The 22,023-nt window shown below is 54.0% G+C and overlaps 2 protein-coding genes across 18 annotated transcripts; one reads left to right on the plus strand and one right to left on the minus strand.

The window, feature by feature from the left end:
- Window positions 1–235: 235 nt before the first annotated feature.
- Window positions 236–16,814, plus strand: Iffo1 (intermediate filament family orphan 1). Of its 15 annotated transcripts, none has more exons than XM_006506279.4 (11): window positions 236–1,060; window positions 4,620–4,680; window positions 4,772–4,867; window positions 6,416–6,556; window positions 6,826–6,834; window positions 7,645–7,802; window positions 8,073–8,193; window positions 8,438–8,533; window positions 14,093–14,223; window positions 15,568–15,675; window positions 15,788–16,814. In XM_006506279.4, exons 1-10 carry the CDS (start codon window positions 288–290, stop codon window positions 15,662–15,664), a joined length of 1,683 nt encoding a protein of 560 aa, XP_006506342.2. In that variant the 5' UTR covers window positions 236–287; the 3' UTR covers window positions 15,665–15,675; window positions 15,788–16,814. The 15 variants fall into 15 exon arrangements, 12 of the variants coding, with proteins under 12 accessions (XP_006506342.2, XP_006506341.2, XP_017177136.1 ...); XM_006506275.4 differs by having other exon boundaries at window positions 237–1,060; window positions 15,564–15,675; XM_006506278.4 differs by having other exon boundaries at window positions 15,568–16,814.
- A 68-nt stretch (window positions 16,815–16,882) lies between these two features.
- Gapdh (glyceraldehyde-3-phosphate dehydrogenase) lies at window positions 16,883–21,498 on the minus strand. Of its 3 annotated transcripts, none has more exons than NM_001289726.1 (7): window positions 21,425–21,498; window positions 20,302–20,342; window positions 18,170–18,467; window positions 17,874–18,071; window positions 17,509–17,739; window positions 17,243–17,424; window positions 16,883–17,132 (listed from the first exon to the last, which is right to left on the minus strand). In NM_001289726.1, the coding sequence occupies exons 1-7, from the start codon at window positions 21,482–21,484 to the stop codon at window positions 17,063–17,065; spliced, it is 1,080 nt and encodes a 359-aa protein (NP_001276655.1). In that variant the 5' UTR covers window positions 21,485–21,498; the 3' UTR covers window positions 16,883–17,062. The 3 variants fall into 3 exon arrangements, with proteins under 3 accessions (NP_001276655.1, NP_032110.1, XP_017176874.1); NM_008084.3 differs by lacking the exon at window positions 21,425–21,498 and adding an exon at window positions 20,583–20,804; XM_017321385.2 differs by lacking the exon at window positions 21,425–21,498 and having other exon boundaries at window positions 16,883–17,739; window positions 20,302–20,761.
- Between the last annotated feature and the right edge of the window lie 525 nt (window positions 21,499–22,023).

Below are 22,023 nucleotides of genomic sequence, written 5' to 3' on the forward strand. Positions count from 1 at the left end.
CCAGAGGTCCTGTGCCTACAGTCAGAATCTTAGGCTGTGGCTCCCCGGGAAGGGCTAGTCTGGCTCCTGCCGGGGTTGACCCCACTCATGGGGCCTCAGACCCGGGAAAGGTTCAGCGCTGATGCCCTAATGAGGGCCTTTCATTGGCCCCCTCTGCTCCCTCCCTTATGACCTTTGCCCTCCTGCCGGGCTATCTGATTGGTCACTCGTATCCCACAAGCATCTCATTGGCTCTTCTCCTCACCCTCTGCTGCACTGGTCTCCTTCTCCCGGCAGAAGGCGCAGCCATGAATCCGTTATTTGGTCCCAACCTCTTCCTCCTACAGCAGGAGCAGCAAGGCTTGGCCGGGCCGCTGGGGGACCCTCTGGGAGGTGACCACTTTGCCGGGGGAGGGGACTTAGCCTCGGCTCCGCTTGCCTCGGCCGGCCCCTCTGCCTATTCGCCTCCGGGGCCTGGTCCGGCGCCCCCCGCAGCCATGGCTCTCCGCAACGACCTAGGCTCCAACATCAACGTACTGAAGACCCTGAACCTCCGGTTTCGCTGCTTCCTAGCCAAGGTGCACGAGCTAGAGCGCCGAAATCGGCTGCTGGAGAAACAGCTGCAGCAGGCTCTAGAGGAGGGTAAGCAGGGCAGGCGGGGCCTGGCCCGCCGTGACCAGGCGGTACAGACCGGCTTCATCAGCCCGATCCGGCCCCTGGGGCTGCCCCTGAGCTCCCGGCCGGCCGCCGTGTGCCCCCCATCAGCGCGGGTGCTGGGCTCGCCCTCCCGCTCGCCAGCTGGACCCTTAGCATCCTCTGCCGCCTGCCACACATCATCCTCCACTTCCACATCCACTGCCTTCTCCTCGTCGACCCGCTTCATGCCTGGCACCATCTGGTCCTTCTCTCACGCCCGCCGGCTTGGACCAGGACTGGAACCCACGCTGGTGCAAGGGCCTGGCCTGTCGTGGGTACACCCTGACGGGGTGGGCGTCCAGATCGACACCATCACCCCTGAGATCCGTGCCCTGTACAACGTGCTGGCCAAAGTGAAGCGGGAGCGGGACGAGTACAAGCGAAGGTAGGGACAGGGTTCAAGACATGCCCCACACAGACACGACAGGGGCAGGGAGTTAGTTAGTGAGGGTTCCTAGAACGGAGAAGTGGGGGGCGGGGGGTGGGGGGCGGAGGGCAAGAATCGTGTTAACAAGAGTTGAACTTCCTGTGATGATGAAAAGTGAGGAGCAGGGAAAGATTTGGTTGCAGGGACCCCAGAATCCACAGACAGTTCTCAAGTCAGACTGGTGGCTCGAAGCCTTCTAGAACACTGGGAACTGATGCTTTCTTCTGGCATGTCTCCCTGTCTTATGCAGGCTGCAGTGTCTGCGTGACTCTGCTAACTGTGGGGTGTTGTGTGGTATGAAAGGGAGACATCCGAGAGAGCTCTGCATCTGTGGGTCTTGGTTGTCGGGCCAGCTTCAGACCTTGGGGGCAATTTCAGGACATAAACTCCACATATGGGGTGAAGGATGCGGCTTTAATTCTGGAGGCAAATTAAGTGAAGTTGGAAGGAGGTAGTGAAGGGCGACTGTGCCTGCCCAGGGCCTCCTCTAAGGCATGTCCCCAGAAGCCAGGTCTCACCCTGGTTCCATACAAGAGGCTCAAGGACTCCGGAAGCTAAAGATATTGCTTGGAACAGTCAAAACACACAGGAAAAGAGAGAAAGGGTATGGGGTCTCCTAGGACAAGGAGAAGGGATGGCTGTCATAAAGCTGGTGGGGGCGCTCTATCAGAAGAATCTCCAACCAGAACCAAGTAAAAAAAAAAAGTTGGGACATGGGCACGCCCTACAGAGATACAGATCGGCTATCTCAGGACCAGCACTGTGTGTTCTGAGGGTGAAGGTTTGGCTTTCTGAGAGGAACCCTGTCCCCAGCAGGTTAACATAAGAGTTAAGAGGAAGGGATGTCACATTGGAGTGCTGGCTGTTTACCAGGAGGACTCCCTGGATGGCTGGTAACCAGGCAACAGGACAGGGCCACAGGCAGAGAGAGTTTTCTCAAGGCTGACCAGGCCCTGGTTGAGGAGGAAGTTGGTGGCGGTCAGAGGGGAAGCCCAGATTTGGAGGCTCCAGTGTCTTACCTAATGTGACCCTTTGGGGGATAGCCTGGTCTGTGTGTGCAGGCCAAGGTGGCAGGGATCGCTATCTGGTTATAGCCGTGTGTGAGGACTATTTGGAGGCCCTGGAAACACTTTGTAGGCTCTGGGTGACCTTCAAGGGTTGGTGATCTCTTAGCATCCCCCAGATCGCATGCATCAGCAGGCTTCCTGAAGTTCAATCCTCACCCTGGCTTCCATGACTGTGGCCCATGTCTTTGGGTTTTTAGTTATCCCAGCCTCTAGGCACCGCCCAGGGCCTGCCCGCACCTGCCTTCTCCCCTGAAGGGCTTAACAGCCAGTGGAGCATGGACAGTTCTGGAGTTCTGCTCTAGTCCTAGGAACAGCTGCTCCTCTCCAAGCCATCTTTTAAAACAGAGACTGTTTGTCCTTGGTGCAGCTGTCTTGGGCAGCAAAGAGTTATCCTTGGGGACTGGTTAGCTCATCACTGCAGCACAGGGTCGTGCAGAGGGCCCGCGGCTAGGATTGCATGGTACACGACACTCGCCCTTCCACCCCAGTGCCCCCTCCCTCCTTCTGAGCTCCTCACACCGTGCCCCCACACCCCACTCCGTTAGCCTGGATGGCATGCAGAGCTTGATTATTAAACTGGGCGGGATGGAGGCCCCGCCACCCCCTAGCTCCTGTCTTTAGCTCCTTTGCCTGGGTGATATTTTTCTTGGGGCTCAGTTTTTCCAGTAATAAGGATGCTCCTTGCTCTTTCCCTTCAACTCAAATATAGGATTTATTTGCAGGCGAAGCCTTTGGTAAATGTAGTAATTATGAAATTTGCCCAGATTCTACCCAAGTTATGGGAACCTTGCAAAAAAAACAAACAAACTGAGATTTGAATGCAGGCCACACTGCACCCATCGGTACCTGGCTGGAGACCACTGCGGGCATCTAGATAATTCAGATTTCTTTCCCTGTATGAGCCATCTCATTAAGCATCATCTTGCCTTAAACTTGCTCGTGTTTCACTGGGATTTATCAAGTTCATCCCTGACGCGTCTTGGCCAGGGTCGTAACCTCTTGTCTATCCTATGGGCTTTTCCTCTAGAGACTCACAGACTCTAGGCACACAGGATGCCACATCCCATACTTGTAGAGGAAGAAACCAGAGCCTAGCAAAGACAAAGGTCTCATGTAAGAAAACGTGTAACGTGAGGTTATCAGACTCTGTCACTGCTGGAACAGAGGGAGAAGCAGGCGAGGGGGAGTGCAGGGCTGGCAGGAAACAGGATAAGAGGGTGTGAGGGAGGGCCACAGCTGAGCTGCATGGTCAGCTGCAGGGTGGTGGCTAGGCTGGCTGCCTCTTCCCCTGGCTGCCTGGAGTTATTATTAGGAACACTGCAGTGCGGCTGTAGGTGCTGGACATGGGAGAGTCATAGAACCCGAGAGGGCGAGGGAGGGGCAGGAGCAAGGAGAGAAGGGGCCCGAGAGCTTAGTCCTCCTGACTGCAGAGGCTGTCCTCGGCTGCCTCCTCTCCATGGGTCTCATTTCGAGTCTTCTTCTTCAGCTCCGTTGCCCTCCTTTCTGAGGCCAGAAGAAGCCTGTGCAGGCAGAGTGCAGGCGGAAGTGATGAGATCACGCACACAGGCATTGCCTTGGGTGCTGAACCTGCATGGTCAAGCAGCACCCCAGCTTCCATCTCCATGACGATGGAATGTGCACCTAGCCCTGGGTAGCGAGCGCCCCATAGTCACTGCTCCATAGCAAGTGCCTTCGGCCTGCTGACAGTGTGGGTCTGAGCTCTGGGTGAGAGATGCTGTACAGCTTGGCCGTGCCTTCTCACCCACTCACGGTTCCCTTTCCCCTGCGTGCGGTTATTCAGCAATAGCTAGCTTCCCGTGCCCACTTTTTTCACGCTGCTGGGGGGACATCACGCCAGCCCTGTGACCTTCTTAGAGCTCACTTCAAGGGGCTGGGTGGGGAAGGACTTTGCTCCCAGCCAGGCTGCTGAGCAGCTCTTGACCCAGCCTGTGTCCTGCAGATGCTTTCACAGGAGGCAGGGCACAGCCTAACAAGCTCTGGTCTGTGCGGGCAGGAGCGGGAGACCGGATCTGTGCCACTGAAGGTGGGAGACTGGGTCATAGGGGGGACATGGTGGATTGGTGTGTGGGCAGGAGGTGGGGGATGAGACCAGCCAGACAGCTGGCGGAACCGGGCCGGTGTGGGGATGGGTACTGCAGAGGCCCAAGTGGTAGCAGTTGTTTTTAAATATAGTTCTTGGTACGTGGTCCGGAGGTTCTGGGCAGGCAGTTGGTGAGCTCAGCCCTTGCCAGGAAGTGTGGAGCCATTCAACAGCTGCAGCTGCCCCCTGGCCGGCCGCCTGTAAATTCTTGCTTCAACCAGTTCCCATCTAGGGAACCAGACCTGAGGTCTGAAGCCTGGGCCTGAGACGGAGGGAGGGACAGGAGCTGTCACTGTCACGGCAGGAGGGACTCTAGGCTGTGTTCTCTCCCCTTCCCAATGTCTGTCAGGTGGGAAGAGGAATACACGGTTCGGATACAGCTACAAGAGCGAGTGACTGAGCTCCAGGAGGTGAGGGCAGCCACCCCACAGCCCCTGCATCCCTGTCCCCACCCCATGGCTTTTCCCACACTGACATCATGTCCCCGTCTCCTGGCTGTAGGAGGCCCAAGAGGCCGATGCCTGCCAAGAGGAGCTAGCCATGAAGGTTGAGCAGCTGAAGGCAGAGCTGGTGGTCTTCAAGGGGCTCATGAGTAATGTGAGTTCCTGCCCTCCTCCCCCTGGTCCTCGCCCCTTCCCTTCCTCCCTGGGCTTTGCTCTTCCCCACGGTCTCCATTGTTGCCCTGTTGTAAAGGAGGAGGCTCAGCCTCATGGTTGGTCCAAGCCATTAGCGGAAGCAGACTCTCTGGCAGCTCACACCTTAATCCCAGCCCTCGGGAGGTGGAGCCAGAACCATCAGAAAGCTGAGGGGTTCAAGTCCAGCATCAGCTATGTTTAAAAAAATAAAATGGGGGCTGGTGAGATGGCTCAGCAGGTAAGAGCACTGACTGCTCTTCCAAAGATCCTGAGTTCAAATCCCAGCAACCACATGGTGGCTCACAACCATCCATAATGAGATCTGATGCCCTCTTCTGGTGTGTCTGAAGACAGCTACAGTGTACTTATGAATAATAATAATAAATAAATCTTAAAAAAAATAAAAAATAAAATAAAAAAATAAAACAAAATGGGAACGTGCACAGCTCTGGAGCCGGCTGCCTAGGCCCAGGTGTGAATTCTGCCACTCAATAGCTGTCTGGCCTTAAAGCTCTTCCTTCCCCACCAAACCTCTTTGCTTCATCTGTGGAATGTGGAAAAGCGCAGGAGGAAGGACATCTCAAGGTCGCCTTGAAGCAGATGATGCCCCTGGCTGGTGTGTACTGCTAGACAGTGAGACAAGTGTCATTTATTATCTCTCCCCAACCCCAAACCCCCTGGTTCTTCTTTTTCTTTTCTTTTCTTTCTTTTTTTTTTTTCTAGACAGGATTTCTCTGTGTAGCCCTGGCTGTCCAGGAACTCACTTTGTAGACTAGGCTGGCCTCAAACTCAGACAGAAATCCACCTGCCTCTGCCTCTCAAGTGCTGGGATTAAAAGCGTACGCCACCACTGCCCGGCACCCCCTAGTTTTTCAAAGCAGTCTTACTCTGTATAACAGCCCTGGCTGTCTTGAACTTGCTCTATAGCGCAGGCTGGCCTTGAACTCTTGTTTTGTTTTGTTTTTGTTCGTTTTTTTCGAGACAGGGTTTCTCTGTGTAGCCCTGGCAGTCCTGGAACTCACTTTGTAGACCAGGCTGGCCTCGAACTCAGAAATCCACCTGCCTCTTCCTCCCAAGTGCTGGGATTAAAGGCGTCCGCCACCACCGCCGGGCTAGCCTTGAACTCTTAGAGCGGCCCCTGCCTGCTACCCTAGTGCTGGGATGGAAGGCATGTACCACCACTCCCTGGCTGTCTCTTTCATCTCTGGAGATTTACATTCAGGAGGATATAAAGAACTGTTGTTGGTTTAATGGAGGCCCTGCTCGTCCCAGACTAGGCGGAGCCCTCCCAGGTCTATGTGGCTGGGTGTGAGTTTCATGAGGCTCCTGATGGATGCGCCAATGTGGTCGGATGGGCCCCTGAGAAAAGGGATGCTTCATCCAGCAGGTCAGGGCTTCGTGGAGGAGGTGACAGTGGTGTACTTGGAAGGATGAGGATTTTGCTGTGGTTTTATTGGTTCCAGCGGGGGTACTGGGTGTCTCCTCACTGCTCCTGATGTTCCCGGTACAGAATCTGACAGAGCTGGACACCAAGATCCAGGAAAAGGCCATGAAAGTCGACATGGACATCTGCCGCCGCATTGACATCACGGCCAAGCTCTGTGACTTGGCCCAGCAGCGCAACTGTGAGGATATGATCCAGATGTTCCAGGTGAGAGGCCTGCTGGCCGCCCCCTCGGGCGGGGCTGGGCAAGGGAGAGACGCTCCTATCATGGCTGGCCTGGATCTCAGGTCCCGCTGCCCTTCACCCTGGGACACATCTCGTCACCTGGGGCCCTTGGTGGGACTAGGCTGGGAGGCAAGGAACAGCCTCAGGAGAGAGGTTTTGGAAGCCATGTCTAACTCCATCTCCCCCTCCCCCCTCTCTGTCTGCTTCTCTTCTCTCTGTTCCTCTCATCTTTTCTCTTGCTTTCTCCGTAGAAGAAGCTGGTTAGTGTGACCTCACGCAAGCTTATTGTCCCAGTCCCTGTGTCTAAGCCACCCCGCTCTCAGTCTTGAGCCACTGGGCCCTTCCAAAGAGATGCCTTCTTCCTTTCTGTTTCTTGTCCCCTTTCGCCCCCACCTCCCCGCCCCCACCCCCGTTTTAGTCTCTTCCTTCAGCGGCCTTCCAGATCTGGATGTGATTCTAGCTCTCCCATAGTAAAGACACGCCTCTCATCTTCCTCGCAGCTAGAATTGGGTTCAGTTGAGTCCTCTAATGAGAAAGACTTCAAAACTAAAGCAAACCCAGTTCTTCCGTAGTTGATAAACACAACTTTTTGCTTTTCCTAAAGATTTATTTTATGTGTATGGATATTTTGCTTCCATTCTGTCTGTGCACCGCATGAGTGCCTTCTGCCCAAGGATACCAGAAGAGGCCATTGGATTCCCTTGGAACTGGAGTTATGGAGGGCACTGAGCCGCCACGTGGCTGCTGGGAATTGAACCAGGGTCCTCTGGAAGAGCATCCAGTGCCCTTAACAGCTCTCTGGCCCTTGTTAAACACAGCATCCTGTGGTCACCACAAGCCGTTTCTCTCCTTATCTTACTGGTCTACTTCCGTTTCTCTTTCTCCTTTCTTCGCCCGCAGCCTTGCCCTGTCCACGTGTGTCTGCCTGTTTCTGTTCCTGTCATGTAACTGTGTCTCTTCTGTCTGTCCCCCTTCCTGCTGGCCCTGCCTCACCCTGCGGCCTCCCTGCCCACCCTTTCCTCATGCACCCGGCCTCGCCTCTGTAGTCTCTACACTTGTCTCCCATTAAGGTCCCGTCCATGGGGGGGCGGAAGCGGGAGCGCAAGGCTGCTGTGGAGGAGGACACCTCCCTGTCGGAGAGTGATGGGCCCCGCCAGCCTGAGGGTGCCGAGGAGGAGAGCACAGCCCTCAGCATCAACGAGGAGATGCAGCGCATGCTCAGCCAGCTGTGAGTCCTGCAGCTCCATCCCAGCTGCTCTCACCAGACACACCCTGACTCCTTGCCAGGTCCCTGAGGCCAACCCCCAGCTCCATCCCAGCTGTCCCCAACCAGACACACCCTAACTGACTTTTTATCAGGTCCCTTAGGCCAGCCCCCAGCTCCATCCAAGCTGCCCCCACCAGATGTGCCCCATTCCCCCGAGGCCGGAGTTCCTATAGTGCCCTAAGCCTGTGCAGAGGCCCCAGCGCCCTTGACACATGGGTTCCCTGTCTCTAGGAGGGAGTATGATTTTGAGGACGACTGTGACAGCCTGACTTGGGAGGAGACTGAGGAGACCTTGCTACTTTGGGAGGATTTCTCAGGCTATGCCATGGCAGCCGCAGAGGCCCAGGGAGAGGTAACCTCCCCTCCTGGCCTTAGGCCCCTCAGGCTCTGCCCCTGTGTCCTCCACACCCCGCCCCCTCCCATGCTCCGTCCCCAGTGTGGCTTCCATCCTCCCTGGCTTCTCCCCACTCCTGCTTGTGGACCTCCTCCATTCTGTTTCCACTAACCACACTTTCTCTCTCTTCCCACCTTGGCCTGTGGAATGCCCTTAACCTGTCTCTCCCTGGTCGGCTGCCCCTCGGTTCCCCTTTCTCCAGCAGCAGGAGGACAGCCTGGAGAAGGTGATCAAAGACACGGAGTCCCTGTTCAAAACCCGGGAGAAGGAGTACCAGGAGACCATTGACCAGATAGAGGTAAGGGTGCCGGCCTCAGGAGCCACGCTGTAGGTCCAGGGCTCAGGAGCCACGCTGTAGGTGTGTTGCTGGCCTCCTCCTCGCTGAACCCCAGGGCCCGAGCTTCCATCTGTTGTCAGTAGTGATCCTCTCAGTTGTGGTAGCTGTAGCAGGTCCTTGAGACTTCAGGATCTGGAGGCACATAGATGTGGGTTCAAATCCCGGCTCTGTCACCACATGGAACAAATCTTTTGCTGTCCCTCCCTCCTTCCTTTTTATTTATTTTACACACACACACACACACACATACACACACACACACACACTGGATGGATGGATGGATGGATGGATGGATGGATGGATGGAGTGTCAGAGAGCATGCGCAGTCCATGCACATGTGTAGAGGTCAGAGAACAACGTGTGGGAGGAAGTTCTCTTTTACCATGGGGGTGACAGCAATCAAGTTTAGGTCTTTGGACTTGGTGGCTCATGCCTTTACCCGGTGAATCATTTCCCACCAGACTATCTTTTTCTTTTCTGTCCCCCCCTTTCTTTTTTTTTTCTTTTCCCCCTGACAGACAGGGCTTCTCTGTAGCCCTGGCTGTCCTGGAACTCACTCTGGAGAAGTTACTGTGCCTCTCCTGGGATTAAAAGTGTGCATCACAACTGCAAGCTCTCTCGCACTTGTGAGTGTCCTTCCTGCCCCTGCCTCTCTGTTTCTTTTCAAGATCTTGTCTTGTAGTCTAGGTTGGCCTCAAGCTCCTGGTGCTTCTGCCCACGCCTCCTGTGCGATAGGATTACGGCAGGAGCTTTAAGCCAGCTTTGACTGACCAGCTTTTTATCCTTCCTTGGGTCTTCCTCCTTTCCTCTGTGTGTGTGTGTGTGTGTGTGTGTGTGTGTGTGTGTGTGTGCGTGCACGCGCACATGTGTACACATACAAGTGTGGAGGCCAGAAGACAAACCTGGGTAGTGTTCTTTGAGTGTGGTTAAGGGTTTTTTGTTTTTTTTTTTTAATTGAGACAGGGTCTTTCACTGGTCTGAAACTTGCTGAGTAGGCCGAGCTGGCCAGGGAGCCCTAGGCATCTTTTGTCTGTCTGTCTGTCTGTCTGTCTGTCTGTACATTCTTAGCTTTGGGATTGCAAGTGTGTTCTACTATGGCTAGTTTATTTTATTTTTTTAAGATTTATTTATTTATTTATTTATTTAATATATGAGTGTTCTATCTGTATGTACACCTGCATGCCAGAAGAGGGCATCAGGTCCCAGGTTGTGAGCTACCATGTGGTTGCTGGGAATTGCAAGAGCAAACACAGTGCTCTTAACTGCTGAGCCATCTCTTCAGCCCTAGCTTATTTTCTAGATGGGTTCTAAGATCAAACTCAGGTCTTCATGCTGTGCAGTAAGCCTCCCACTGATGAGGTGTTCCTCAGCTAGCTCCTTCATTCCTTTTTATTCTTTTGTTGTAGGCTCTCACACACATTCATCTTGCCTGCCTGCCTTCCTCGCAGATCCACGCCCCCATCTCTCCTCTCTCTTTCTCTCTCTCTCTCTTTCTCTCTCTCTCCCTCCCTCCCTCCCTCCCTCCCTCCCTCCCTCCCTCCTTCCTTCCCTCCCTCCCTCCCCCTCTCTCCTTGGAGGTCAGAGGTGGGCATCAGGTTTCCAGGAGCTGGCGCTCACAGGTGTTTGTGAACCTGATGTGGGCGCTGGAAAATAAACTTGGGTCCTCTGCAAGAACAGGGCATGCTCTTAACTACTGAGCCATCCTAAGCCCCCACCCAGACCAGATTTCTGTGTAGCCAGTCAAACTTGAGGCAATCCTCCTGCCTCAGCCTGTTAGGGTTAGAGATGGTTTCTACCCTGCTAAGGGTGGGCCTGTCTCTTTATTTGTCCAATAGAGATGTTCATAATCTCTCCCGACAGGCTGGTAGGCAGGCAGGGTTATTAAGATGATCAGATAGAGTGAGGCGCGCGTGGCTCTTAGGACAGGATCTGGCAGGTTGACATGCGGTAGTGTGCGCATTTATTACTGGGAACACCCTAAGTGCCGTAGCACCCAGAGGGACTCCTGTCTCCTTGGCTCAGCCTTGGAGCTCCTGGAGGTGTCTCCCTCTTTTGTTTTTTGAGCCTTGGGGCATCGGGTATGAATGGTGGTGGGGCTGGGGTTTAGATTGTCCTGCTGGACTGCAGGCAGGGACTGCAGGAAGGGGGTCGCCATTGGACAGTGAACAGGGCTCTATGTCTTAGACACTGATGCAGGGATGAGGCAGGAGACTAATGCCATTGGGCTCCCTGCGAGCCCTGTGGTGCATTCCCGTGCCCATGGGGGTCACTCTGTTTGCATTTTGAAAGGGAACTTTGGAAGTAACTCTTCTGCAGTGGCCAGCACATGTCAGATGGCCGTGCTACTCTGAGGAAAACCAGTGCTTTTGGTTTTTAACCCAGAATTCCCACCCAGCCAGTGTTCTGCCACCAGTTAAGCTTTGCCTGGGGACAAATGATCTCCCATCTCCTCCTGTCCGCTCCTCTTACTGCTCCTTCCTCCTTCCTGTCCCCCTCCCTGGGTTGTGTCCACCTCTTACAGACGGTAGATTTAAGGCTTGGTCCTTTTTTCCCTACCGTCAGCCAGGTAGGAGTCTTAGCACAGTGATCAGGAGCTGCTGCCCTTCTGTGGTTCATCCCTTAGGCCACAAATAACTAAGTGTAAACATGATGTGGTAGGACAGAGAAGAGCACCCTGGGCTGGGACTGTGCTCTCATGGTAGAATGCCTGCCTACCTTCATGCGTGAAGCCCTAGGTTTGATACCAGTACCTATAAAATGGAGTGTGGTGGTGCCACCTTTAGTCCTGGTAGTGGGAAAACAGGCAGGAGGATCTCTGTGAGTTCGAGGACAGCCTGGGGAACAGAACTACTTCCAGGATGGCCAGGGCTGCACAGAGAAGCCCTGCTTCAAACCTCTACTCTCCCCCTGCCCTCCCAAAAAAATTGGGAACATGTTTGAAGCTGTTCCTAAGTTGTATGACTTCTGTTCTCTCCTGGGAGAATGAGTTGAGGAGAAAGCCAAAGGATGCTCACTTGGTAGCGTTGGTAGCAGAGTAGCTCCTGGGTCTCCCTGGAGCATCTGTAGGACCTTTATCTCCATGACCCTTGATCTCAGGGTTATTGGCATAGAGATAGACCAGCCCCCATTATTGAATGGTGATGCAGAGTGGTGGGTGGAGTTTTCTTCCATGGCCCCGCCCCTTCATCGCTCCTATCTACCTCTACCCCTGCCTCTCCCACACTGAGTCTGAAATTTGGGGGTGATTTGTTGAAGGCATCTTCTAGAATGTGCATCTTCCCCTTCAGTGTGTAAATCAGGGTGACATATGACACTTAGAGACATGGCTGGTAGTACTGCCTTATGCTTTGAGAGACTATAATGGAGGTGGGGTAGGGGAGGGAGTGAGGGGTATGCTTGTATTTATGGGTGACAGCTGCTCTCGACCTGTAATAGTGTGTGTGTGTGTGTGTGTGTGTTGGTATGAATGGGTGACAGCTGCTCTCTGACCTGTAATAGTGTGTGTGTGTGTGTGTGTGTGTGTGTGTTGGTATGTATGGGTGACAGCTGCTCTCTGACCTGTAATAGTGTGTGTGTGTGTTGGTATGTATGGGTGACAGCTGCTCTCTGACCTGTAATAGTGTGTGTGTGTGTGCGTGTTGATGTACATGGGTGGCAGCTGATCTCTGACCTGGAATGCTGTGTGCATTTGTCTGTGGGGGGTGGCAGCTGAGCTCTGATCCTCAGTGTCATGTTTTTCTCACAAATGGTGCAGTCTGCTGTGGGAACAAGCATGCCTTTCAAGCCATCTCCTCTGTGGCTTACCACCCAGCTGTTCAGCAGATGACCCAAAATGCCAGTGTCCTGGCTGTCTCCTTTGTCTGCTCCTGGGGCCCACTCCCACCCGGTCCAGTTCACATTTGTTTCGGGTGACTTCCCACAGCTGATCCACATGCTTCAAGGCCACTCGGCCTCCTTGTCTTTGCCCTCAGGCAGCCAAGCAAATCTCCCCACCGCAGTCTGATTCTCCCTATCTGGCCCCTGGCCTTTGTATCACAAACAAAGAGAGGCCGCAGTTTGTCTCTGGCCTAGATACTTTTCCGCCTCAGCCTACTTTTTTTGCTGCCTTCAAACCTGGCTGCAGAGTCAGCTCTGGAAGGGAGACTTTTCTTGATACAGAGACTCCCCCCCCCCATTTCTTTTGTTGGGGATTTACCCTGTAATCACTCAGGAGGAAGGTCTCTCTCTTATGTGGGCGAGCAGGATATAAGGGAGAAGATGATGTGGAATGAAATGCTATAAACAGAAGCAGCCAGGTTCCCTCCATTGCAGCGAGGCTTTGGAATATTTCACAGTGAATTAGCTTCAGTTGAGGGGAGGCTCAGTGGCAAAGATGGACAGATGAGTGGCCCTGTCTGTCCTTAAAGCAGTGGTGCTCAGCCTTCCAGACGCTGTGACCCTTAACACAGTGCTTCACGCTGTGGTGGCCCCAGGCATAAACTATTTCATTGCTGCTTCATAACTAATTTTGCTACTGTTACGAATTATAACATAAATACAGACATGCAGAGTGTCTGATAGTCAACCCCCAAGGGGATTGAGACTCACAGGTTAAGAACTGCTGCCTTGCCGGGAGTGGTGGTGCACACCTTTAATCCCAACACTCGGGAGGCAGAGGCAGGCGCATTTCTGAGTTCCAGGCCAGCCTGGTCTATAGAGTGAGTTCCAGGACAGCCAGGGCTACATGGAGAGACCCTGTTTCGAAAAACAAACAAACAAAATACTAAATTTTTTTTTTTTTTTTTAAGATTTATTTATTTATTATATGTAAGTACACTGTAGCTGTCTTCAGACACACCAGAAGAGGGCGTCAGATCTCGTTACGGATGGTTGTGAGCCACCATGTGGTTGCTGGGATTTGAACTCTGGACCTTTGGAAGAGCAGTCGGGTGCTCTTACCCACTGAGCCATCTCACCAGCCCCCAAAATACTAAATTTTATTATTATTGTTATTAGTGTGTGTGTGTCTCTCTCTCTCCACATGCCACGGTGCATGTGTGGAGGTTAGAGAACAAATTCACATTGCCAGATGCGCAGGAGCCTTATCCACTGAGCCGCCTGGTGTGGCCTCCTTACCCCTTTTTGAGACCGGGTTTTATATTTAGGTTTGCCTTCGGGACCCTGCTGCCTGAGCCGAGTAAGCGCTGGAGGGATGCGTGCTCCCCGCACCGCACCGCACCGCACCATCCTTACTGTGTTGTGTGCTCTTGCTGTTCTTACAGAGAACTCAGACATCAGCTGATTGATTCTTGGGTGGCAGTAGGAGTGGATTGGCAGGACAGGGCCGAGCGGGGAGCACTGTCCTGAGCCCTTGCCTAGCCACAGTGAGGGCCTGAAGTCAGATCGCCAGTTGCCCCACCCCTCCTCCATATCCTGGGGGAAACAGGCAGTTGTAGCTTACTTGTCTCCTGAGCTGCTTGGCCCCCAGGGCCTTGCCTGGGTTTGCTAACCGTGGTCCTCCCTGACCCCACCTTACTGCAGCTGGAGCTGGCCACAGCCAAGAACGACATGAACCGACACCTGCATGAGTACATGGAGATGTGCAGCATGAAGCGGGGCCTGGACGTGCAGATGGAGACCTGCCGCCGGCTCATCACACAGTCCGGGGACCGGTAAGGGCCTGCCCCGAGCGGGCTGGGTCTCTCTCCCAGGGAGGAAGGCTGGAATAGGCCCCGATGGTCTGTGGGCAGGGACCAGGTCACATCTTTATGTCCAGCTGTCCTTGGGAGTCGCCTGTAGGTGTGGCCCAGAATGAAGCTTCCTCTCCCTGCCTTGGCCATCAGATGAAACTGACCAGTGTCCCAACTCTGAGTGTCTTAGAACCTAAACCAGGCAAGGACCAAAGATACGGGGACAGGATCTTATCCAAATCACGGGTTTATGTGTTTGACCTTGTGTAAGAGTAAATCTGGGGTTTCGGAGTATAGCTTAGTGGTAGAGGACTTGCCTAGCCTGTGTGGGGCCCTGTGTACACACACACACACACACAGAGACAGACAGGCAGACAGTCAGACACACAGACACACACACAGATACAAACACACACACACAGATACACACACAGACAGACACAGACACACAGATACACACAGACATACACACAGACAGATACAGGCACACAGATAAACACACACAGACAGATACACACACAGACACACACATACACACACAGACACACAGACAGATACACATACACAGACACACACACATTAAAAATTTTTTTTAAAATTTACTGCAAACCAGGCAGAGTGGTACATGTCTGCAGTTTCAGTCTTGGAAGGCAGAGGCAGAAGGATTGTCATGAGTTTTAGGCTGTCCTGGACGACAGCAGCAAAAATTTGTCCCAAACAAACCAAATAGCAACAACAAACAAAATCCAAGAAACTACAGTAAGTCAGGTGTGCTAGCGCATATCTGTCATTCAAATGCATAGAAGCAACAGGCAGGTACTCCAAGTACCAGGCCAGCCTCACCTCTGTATAGAGTTCCAGGCCAGACAGGAATGCGTACAGGCCCTGTCTCAAAGACAACAAAAAACCCAACCCAATCTCCCAAATTACATCAAGCTGAGTATAGTGTGCATGCTTACAAGAGATCTGTGGCTCCACCCCAGCCACTTTGGAGGCAAGAGGATTGCTTGCACCCAGGAGTTTTGGGGTCCAGCAGCCCCCACCCCCATACCAGATTACTGCTGGACAAGAAGCTAAGGCCCCAGCGTGGCTCAGGGGGCATCTCCGTGCTGTGACTTCGCACTTTTCTGATCTCTGAGCCTCTCAGAGCCCCCCAAGATAAGAGAGGCACTGCTCCCCATCAAGTTGAAAAGGGAAGTGTCTTCTTCCCTCCCCAGCCCTTGCCTGGCACCCCCTGTACCTCAGAAGGCCATGAGAAAGCAAGCTTAGAAGTCTGCAGCCTTCCTGCTTGGTCCAAGGTGACAGCTGGTGTTTTTTTCTAGAAAGTCTCCTGCTTTCACTGCGGTCCCGCTTAGCGACCCGCCGCCACCGCCGAGTGAGACTGAGGACTCCGATCGAGACGTCTCATCTGATAGCTCCATGAGATAGAAACCAGTGTCTGGCACCCCAGAGCTCACTGGGGCAGGGGTGTGGGTCTGCAGGGGTGTGGGTCTTCTGTGCCACTGCATGAAGCCTGGCCCTGGGCTGTCCCTCCCCAGGTTCTGGGGTGTCTGGAGCTAGGCTCAGCCCCACCCTCCCTGTACAACGCCCATGACATTGGGACACTCCTTCCTGCCTTCCTCACATGTGGGTATCTGCTACTTCTCCATCTTCGGAATGCTGCCAGGACACTTGTGAGCCTCCCTTTTCCACTTTGTAAGGAATGTGATCACGGGACCTGCCTGTATTCCTTGGGTATCTTGGATTTTGTACTGGTGCTAACTTGCCTAGGCACTCGTGTGAAGCAGATTCATCATGTACCTTGGGATAGGGCTTTGCTCCCTAGTAAGGCTTTGGAGGGTGTGGGGTGCTCTGTCCACATGCTCCCAGCTGTTCACTTGCCTCTTGCAGTGAACATGGCCGTGCAGGCTCGCCTTTGGGAAGTCCTGTGCTGGGCCCAGGTCGCGGCTGAGGAGGTGAAGCTGCTGCCCGCACATGGGTGTGGCCTGCAGGTTACTGGTGCTCGGGGCCTGTTTCTCCAGTGAGCAGCTGAGGGTATGCCGCCATGGCTGTCACTGACAAAACCAAAAGGTTAAGATGTCCCTGACCTAGGGAGTCAGTCACGACCTCCCAGGAGACGCTATGTTGAACTATTGGAATGGAACCTTTAAAAGCAATGACGGTGTGGAATACTTCCCAAGCACTGAGTCACTGTGTGACGCACGAACCAAAGCATCGACCAGTGCTACAGCCCCTCTTCATGGATACCACTAGGTTTTACTGTACTGGGCGCCCTTCCAATTTTATCTAATTTTACGTCTGTCTGCAGGAGGGCTGGGTACAATTAACCTTTGTTTGCAGATAAAAGGACACCGATCTTTCTCAAGAGCAGTGAGCTCTGGAAGTCAGTGCTGTCCAACAAGTGAGTCTCAGACTGCATTTCCTGTCCCATTGTCAAGCCCCACCCTCCGCATTGCCAGACATATCAGCTGTTCAGGACAGGCGCCCTGGGCTGGGACTTGGATAGAATGTAGCCCTGGACTTCCGGCACCCAGCTGGATGTCAGAGCCAATAAAGATACATGCACAAAAGTTGATTGAGCCTGCTTCACCTCCCCATACACACCCTCCCTCCCCCAACACCGCATTAAAACCAAGGAGAGGTGGGTGCAGCGAACTTTATTGATGGTATTCAAGAGAGTAGGGAGGGCTCCCTAGGCCCCTCCTGTTATTATGGGGGTCTGGGATGGAAATTGTGAGGGAGATGCTCAGTGTTGGGGGCCGAGTTGGGATAGGGCCTCTCTTGCTCAGTGTCCTTGCTGGGGTGGGTGGTCCAGGGTTTCTTACTCCTTGGAGGCCATGTAGGCCATGAGGTCCACCACCCTGTTGCTGTAGCCGTATTCATTGTCATACCTAGAACAAATTGGGACAACTGTTAGTTTGGGTTTCTTTTCTGAGCTAGCCACCAGAGGGCACCAAACCCCCAGTTGCTCTTAAAAGTCAGGTTTCCCATCCCCACATACCAGGAAATGAGCTTGACAAAGTTGTCATTGAGAGCAATGCCAGCCCCGGCATCGAAGGTGGAAGAGTGGGAGTTGCTGTTGAAGTCGCAGGAGACAACCTGGTCCTCAGTGTAGCCCAAGATGCCCTTCAGTGGGCCCTCAGATGCCTGCTTCACCACCTTCTTGATGTCATCATACTTGGCCTGATAAGAACAAACCCCAAAATGACTATCCTTGTCCCAAGTCACTGTCACACCAGAGACAAGCCCAGCTCTCCCCATACATACAGGTTTCTCCAGGCGGCACGTCAGATCCACGACGGACACATTGGGGGTAGGAACACGGAAGGCCATGCCAGTGAGCTTCCCGTTCAGCTCTGGGATGACCTTGCCCACAGCCTTGGCAGCACCAGTGGATGCAGGGATGATGTTCTGGGCAGCCCCACGGCCATCACGCCACAGCTTTCCAGAGGGGCCATCCACAGTCTTCTGGGTGGCAGTGATGGCATGGACTGTGGTCTAGAAAACACGGGGGCAATGAGTGAGGTCCTGCACGGCACCCCTCTACCCAAAAGGGACACCTACAAAGAAGGGTCCACTCATGGCAGGGTAAGATAAGAAATGCATGAGCTGTCTCCCCACTGCCTACATACCATGAGCCCTTCCACAATGCCAAAGTTGTCATGGATGACCTTGGCCAGGGGGGCTAAGCAGTTGGTGGTGCAGGATGCATTGCTGACAATCTTGAGTGAGTTGTCATATTTCTCGTGGTTCACACCCATCACAAACATGGGGGCATCGGCAGAAGGGGCGGAGATGATGACCCTTTTGGCTCCACCCTTCAAGTGGGCCTGTTTAAGGGAAAGAAGTTGATTTCAGACTCAGTTCTTGGTTTTCAGGTTGCACCATATCAAGGGTGCCCGTCACCTTCAGCTTTCCGGCCACTTACCCCGGCCTTCTCCATGGTGGTGAAGACACCAGTAGACTCCACGACATACTCAGCACCGGCCTCACCCCATTTGATGTTAGTGGGGTCTCGCTCCTGGAAGATGGTGATGGGCTTCCCGTTGATGACAAGCTTCCCATTCTCGGCCTTGACTGTGCCGTTGAATTTGCCGTGAGTGGAGTCATACTGGAACATGTAGACCATGTAGTTGAGGTCAATGAAGGGGTCGTTGATGGCAACAATCTCCACTTTGCCACTGCAAATGGCAGCCCTGGTGACCAGGCGCCCAATACGGCCAAATCTGAAAGACAAGAAACAGGGGAGCTGAGATCAGAACTCCTCATGGGTCTGTAGTGAGCCCCAGGCTATCTCATGTTCTTCAGAGTGGAATACTGTTGCACCATAGGTGTGGAGAACCTGCAGCCATCAGCTATGCACGTACCACAACAAAGGTACAAGCCTTTATGCAGACACAGTACATTAGAAATGTATGCATCAGGAAGTTCATGTTTTGTTCAGAATTCCCTTTAATAAAGCTAGTTGAATGCTTGGATGTACAACCCAAATATAGACTGTTCCCACCCTAGAAAGTCCAAAGAGATCTAATTTTATATTCTTTGAGCAGCCGAGGCCTGGCAGGGCTTTTATAGCACGGTTATAAAGTGGAGGTTTCTTTCCTGTCCAAGAGGTGATTGCTTGCCCAGCAAACCTCCTCCAAGTCATTCTAAGTCTCTTAAGAAGTGGCAGTTTGCCCCAGTCTGGGTACAAGCTTGGCACATCACCCCCATCACTCATGCCCTGGGAAGTTTGTTCCAGCATGGCTGGACTTCAGGCTACACCCCCTGGACAGGGCAGACCTGTGAACTCATTCATCAGCAAGCTCAAAGGGCAAGGCTAAAGGTCAGCGTGAGCAGCACAGGGCGGGCCCACCTGTGTCCTCCAAGTCCCTCGAACTAAGGGGAAAGACTGAGAAAACATGTGGGGGGTTTCCAACCCTAATCCCAGGGCTCGTTCGCGAAACACCTGTTCTTCTCGGGCAAAAATGAGAGCCGGAGCAACAGATGTGTGTAGGGGGAGCAGGGTGGAGAGCCCGCTCAGACCCCAGATCCAGAAAGGTCACACGGCTAAATTTAACCTCAGATCAGGGCGGAGTGGAGAGATCTGGTTTCTGGAGGATGGAACGGGGAGAAGGGCAGGATTCTGAGGCGCAGGGACACCCAATCCTCTTAATGACCTTTACATCCTGGCCTATAGGGCCTGGGTCAGTGCGAGGCTGTGATGGGAAGTGCAGGGGATGGAAGGGGCTGCTACTACAGGAGCCATTTTGTGGTGGAAAATTTCTTTTCAGAACCACCATGACTCAGCTCCCCATCCCACGGCTCTGCACTACGCCATAACTACCTCTGGGGTTGGGAGGTCAAGCGGACCTCTGTAAGTCCGCTTTGATTTTCAGAGAATAATCTAGAATACGCATTATGCCCGAGGACAATAAGGCTCAAGGGCTTTTAAGGCTAATAAGGTGAGACAGATTGTGAGGTAGAACTCTCTCGAGAGCACGGAAGCCTTGCATCACCTGGCCTACAGGATAAAGGACACTCCACCCAGCCGAGAGGAATGAGGTTAGTCACAAGCTAGGAAGAAGGAAGGCCTAAGCAAGATTTCATAACGGCGGTTCATTCATTTCCTTCCCGTTTGCAACATGGCGGCGGCCAGTTACCCTAAAGGAAGCCCAAGCCTGGGAGATGATGCGCAAAGGTATGCACCTCACAACGCCATGCCACCGACCCCGAGGAAGGGGGAGATGGGGGAGGGGCTTCCCTCCTGGCACGTGACTCCTCAGGGCGCGAAAGTAAAGAAAGAAGCCCCGGACTGGGGATTACGGGATGGGTCTGAACGGGCGCGTGGGGTTGTTCCTAATACTTAAGACTCCGGGCCGCTCATCCCCGCAAAGGCGGAGTTACCAGAGGTGCAGCAGCTGGGGGCCGCAAGTGCGAGCCATCGCCAGGTCCGAGCGCTGACCTTGAGGTCTCCTTGGGCGCTTCGGCCACCTCATCCACCTCCCCACAGTACTGCAGAGCCCCCGGGTCAGCAAGACCTGCGTAGGCAACGGAGCAGGGCCCCGCCCTGGAACTCACCCGTTCACACCGACCTTCACCATTTTGTCTACGGGACGAGGCTGCAGGAGAAGAAAATGAGATTAGCGTGGCCCGAAGGACACCAGGCAGTCCCCTCCCCCACCCCGCCTCCATTCCCGCCGTGCGCCCCATCACGTCCTCCATCATCCCCCCCCTGCAATGCGGAGCCTGGGTCCGGCTTGCACACTTCGCACCAGCATCCCTAGACCCGTACAGTGCCCACTCCCCTTCCCAGTTTCCGACTGTCCCCGGCCTCCTGCGGCCCACTCCGCGATTTTCACCTGGCACTGCACAAGAAGATGCGGCCGTCTCTGGAACAGGGAGGAGCAGAGAGCACCAGGGAGGGCTGCAGTCCGTATTTATAGGAACCCGGATGGTGGGGGGGAGCTGATGACGCGCGCCCCGCCTCCCGCCCTGCTTATCCAGTCCTAGCTCAAGGGCGCAGAGGCCTGAGCTACGTGCACCCGTAAAGCCGCGAGTAGCTGGGCCTCTCTCATTTCCCCTCCTCCCTCTCTTTGGACCCGCCTCATTTTTGAAATGTGCACGCACCAAGCGTGTGGGCTCCGAACTGATAGGGGGAGGGGAGCTGAGATTGCCCCGCTCAGGAGGTGACCGGGTGATGGTTCCCAGGATAGGACTCAGGGAATACAGACTATGAACTTAAGGACGAGGAGTCCTTGGAGTGTGCACCAAGGACATCCAGGACCCAGAGACCTGAATGCTGCTTCCCGAGTAAAATGGGAGAACAGGGGAAATGGAGAAGTGTGGGTCTCCCTGCCACTGCATCATCGAACCTCTCCCCATTATTGAAAAGGCTGCGGAAAAGTTGAGGATCTTCTCCTCGTTGTTCTTCGGTAGTGACACAGCAACCCCCCCCCCCGAAAAAAAAAAGAGTGGAAGAAAATGCCAGGGTGGGGGCACTTTTCCTCCCGCGGGAGCCCTCAGGAGCCCCATTTCCCTATCTGCCCCCCCCCCCCTCCTGGCTTCTGTCTTTGGCCAGAGGCCTGGCTTGTGTACCGCGCTGTGAGGGCAAGGGGGTGGCCAGGAAGACGCTTGAAAAGGAGATTGCTACGCCATAGGTCAGGATGCCCTGCAGCCTGGAAACCTGATAATTGAGACTTACAAACACTCTCCTGAGTTTACCTGATGAACCTAAGCTGGGACCCCGGGGTAAGGGCAGCATCCCTCTTAAGGGTTGAATTGGAGGAGGCTCAGAGGCCTCCTATAGTATCCCTCCTCGGAACCTGAGAGCTGCCCCGCCCAGGCTAGGAGACACTGCCCCTTTCACCCACTGTAGCCCCAGGGTGGAGAGTTGGGACGTGAGGGCGGAAGTCCCTCCCCATCCAGGGACGTGCTGACTGGCCCTGGAGCCAGGGACTCTCCTTTTTTGGCTGCCCTCGTGGACACAGGGTGAGATCAGTGAGGGGAGAACACAGGAGAGGAAATATTATACCCCTGAGCCAGGACAGGGAAGCCCCTAGCCTCTTGCCACAAGTGGAAGGGAGAAAAGGCATTCTTTGGTTTTATTTTGTCTTTTCGAGACCGGGATTCTTCACTCCGAAGGGTAGGGAGGCTGGGAAGGGTGGAAGGGCTTGGGAGCACTGTAGCAGGTGCAGGGCAGGGGGACTCTGGCGCCTCTTTGCTAGGCCAGTGCAACATGAAACCAGCCCCCTGCTCATCTAGCTCAAGAGCCTATTGCTAAGTTTAGCTGGCCTGGTGATA

This window comes from Mus musculus, chromosome 6 (genome assembly GCF_000001635.26).
Source record: "Mus musculus strain C57BL/6J chromosome 6, GRCm38.p6 C57BL/6J".
Taxonomy (NCBI): domain Eukaryota; kingdom Metazoa; phylum Chordata; class Mammalia; order Rodentia; family Muridae; genus Mus; species Mus musculus.

What these genes read in the sequence shown, in the direction of transcription:
- Iffo1 (XM_006506274.4), top strand. Translation starts at nt 288, where the DNA reads ATGAATCCGTTATTTGGTCCCAACCTCTTCCTCCTACAGCAGGAGCAG. An exon ending in GAGTGACTGAGCTCCAGGAG is followed by an intron (nt 4,681 to 4,771) that starts GTGAGGGCAGCC and finishes TCCTGGCTGTAG; the next exon opens with GAGGCCCAAGAGGCCGATGC. An exon ending in CAGCGCATGCTCAGCCAGCT is followed by an intron (nt 7,803 to 8,072) that starts GTGAGTCCTGCA and finishes CCCTGTCTCTAG; the next exon opens with GAGGGAGTATGATTTTGAGG.
- Gapdh (XM_017321385.2), bottom strand. Translation starts at nt 20,324, where the DNA reads ATGGTGAAGGTCGGTGTGAACGG. An exon ending in CCACCATGGAGAAGGCCGGG is followed by an intron (nt 18,072 to 18,169) that starts GTAAGTGGCCGG and finishes TCCCTTAAACAG; the next exon opens with GCCCACTTGAAGGGTGGAGC. An exon ending in GCATTGTGGAAGGGCTCATG is followed by an intron (nt 17,740 to 17,873) that starts GTATGTAGGCAG and finishes CGTGTTTTCTAG; the next exon opens with ACCACAGTCCATGCCATCAC.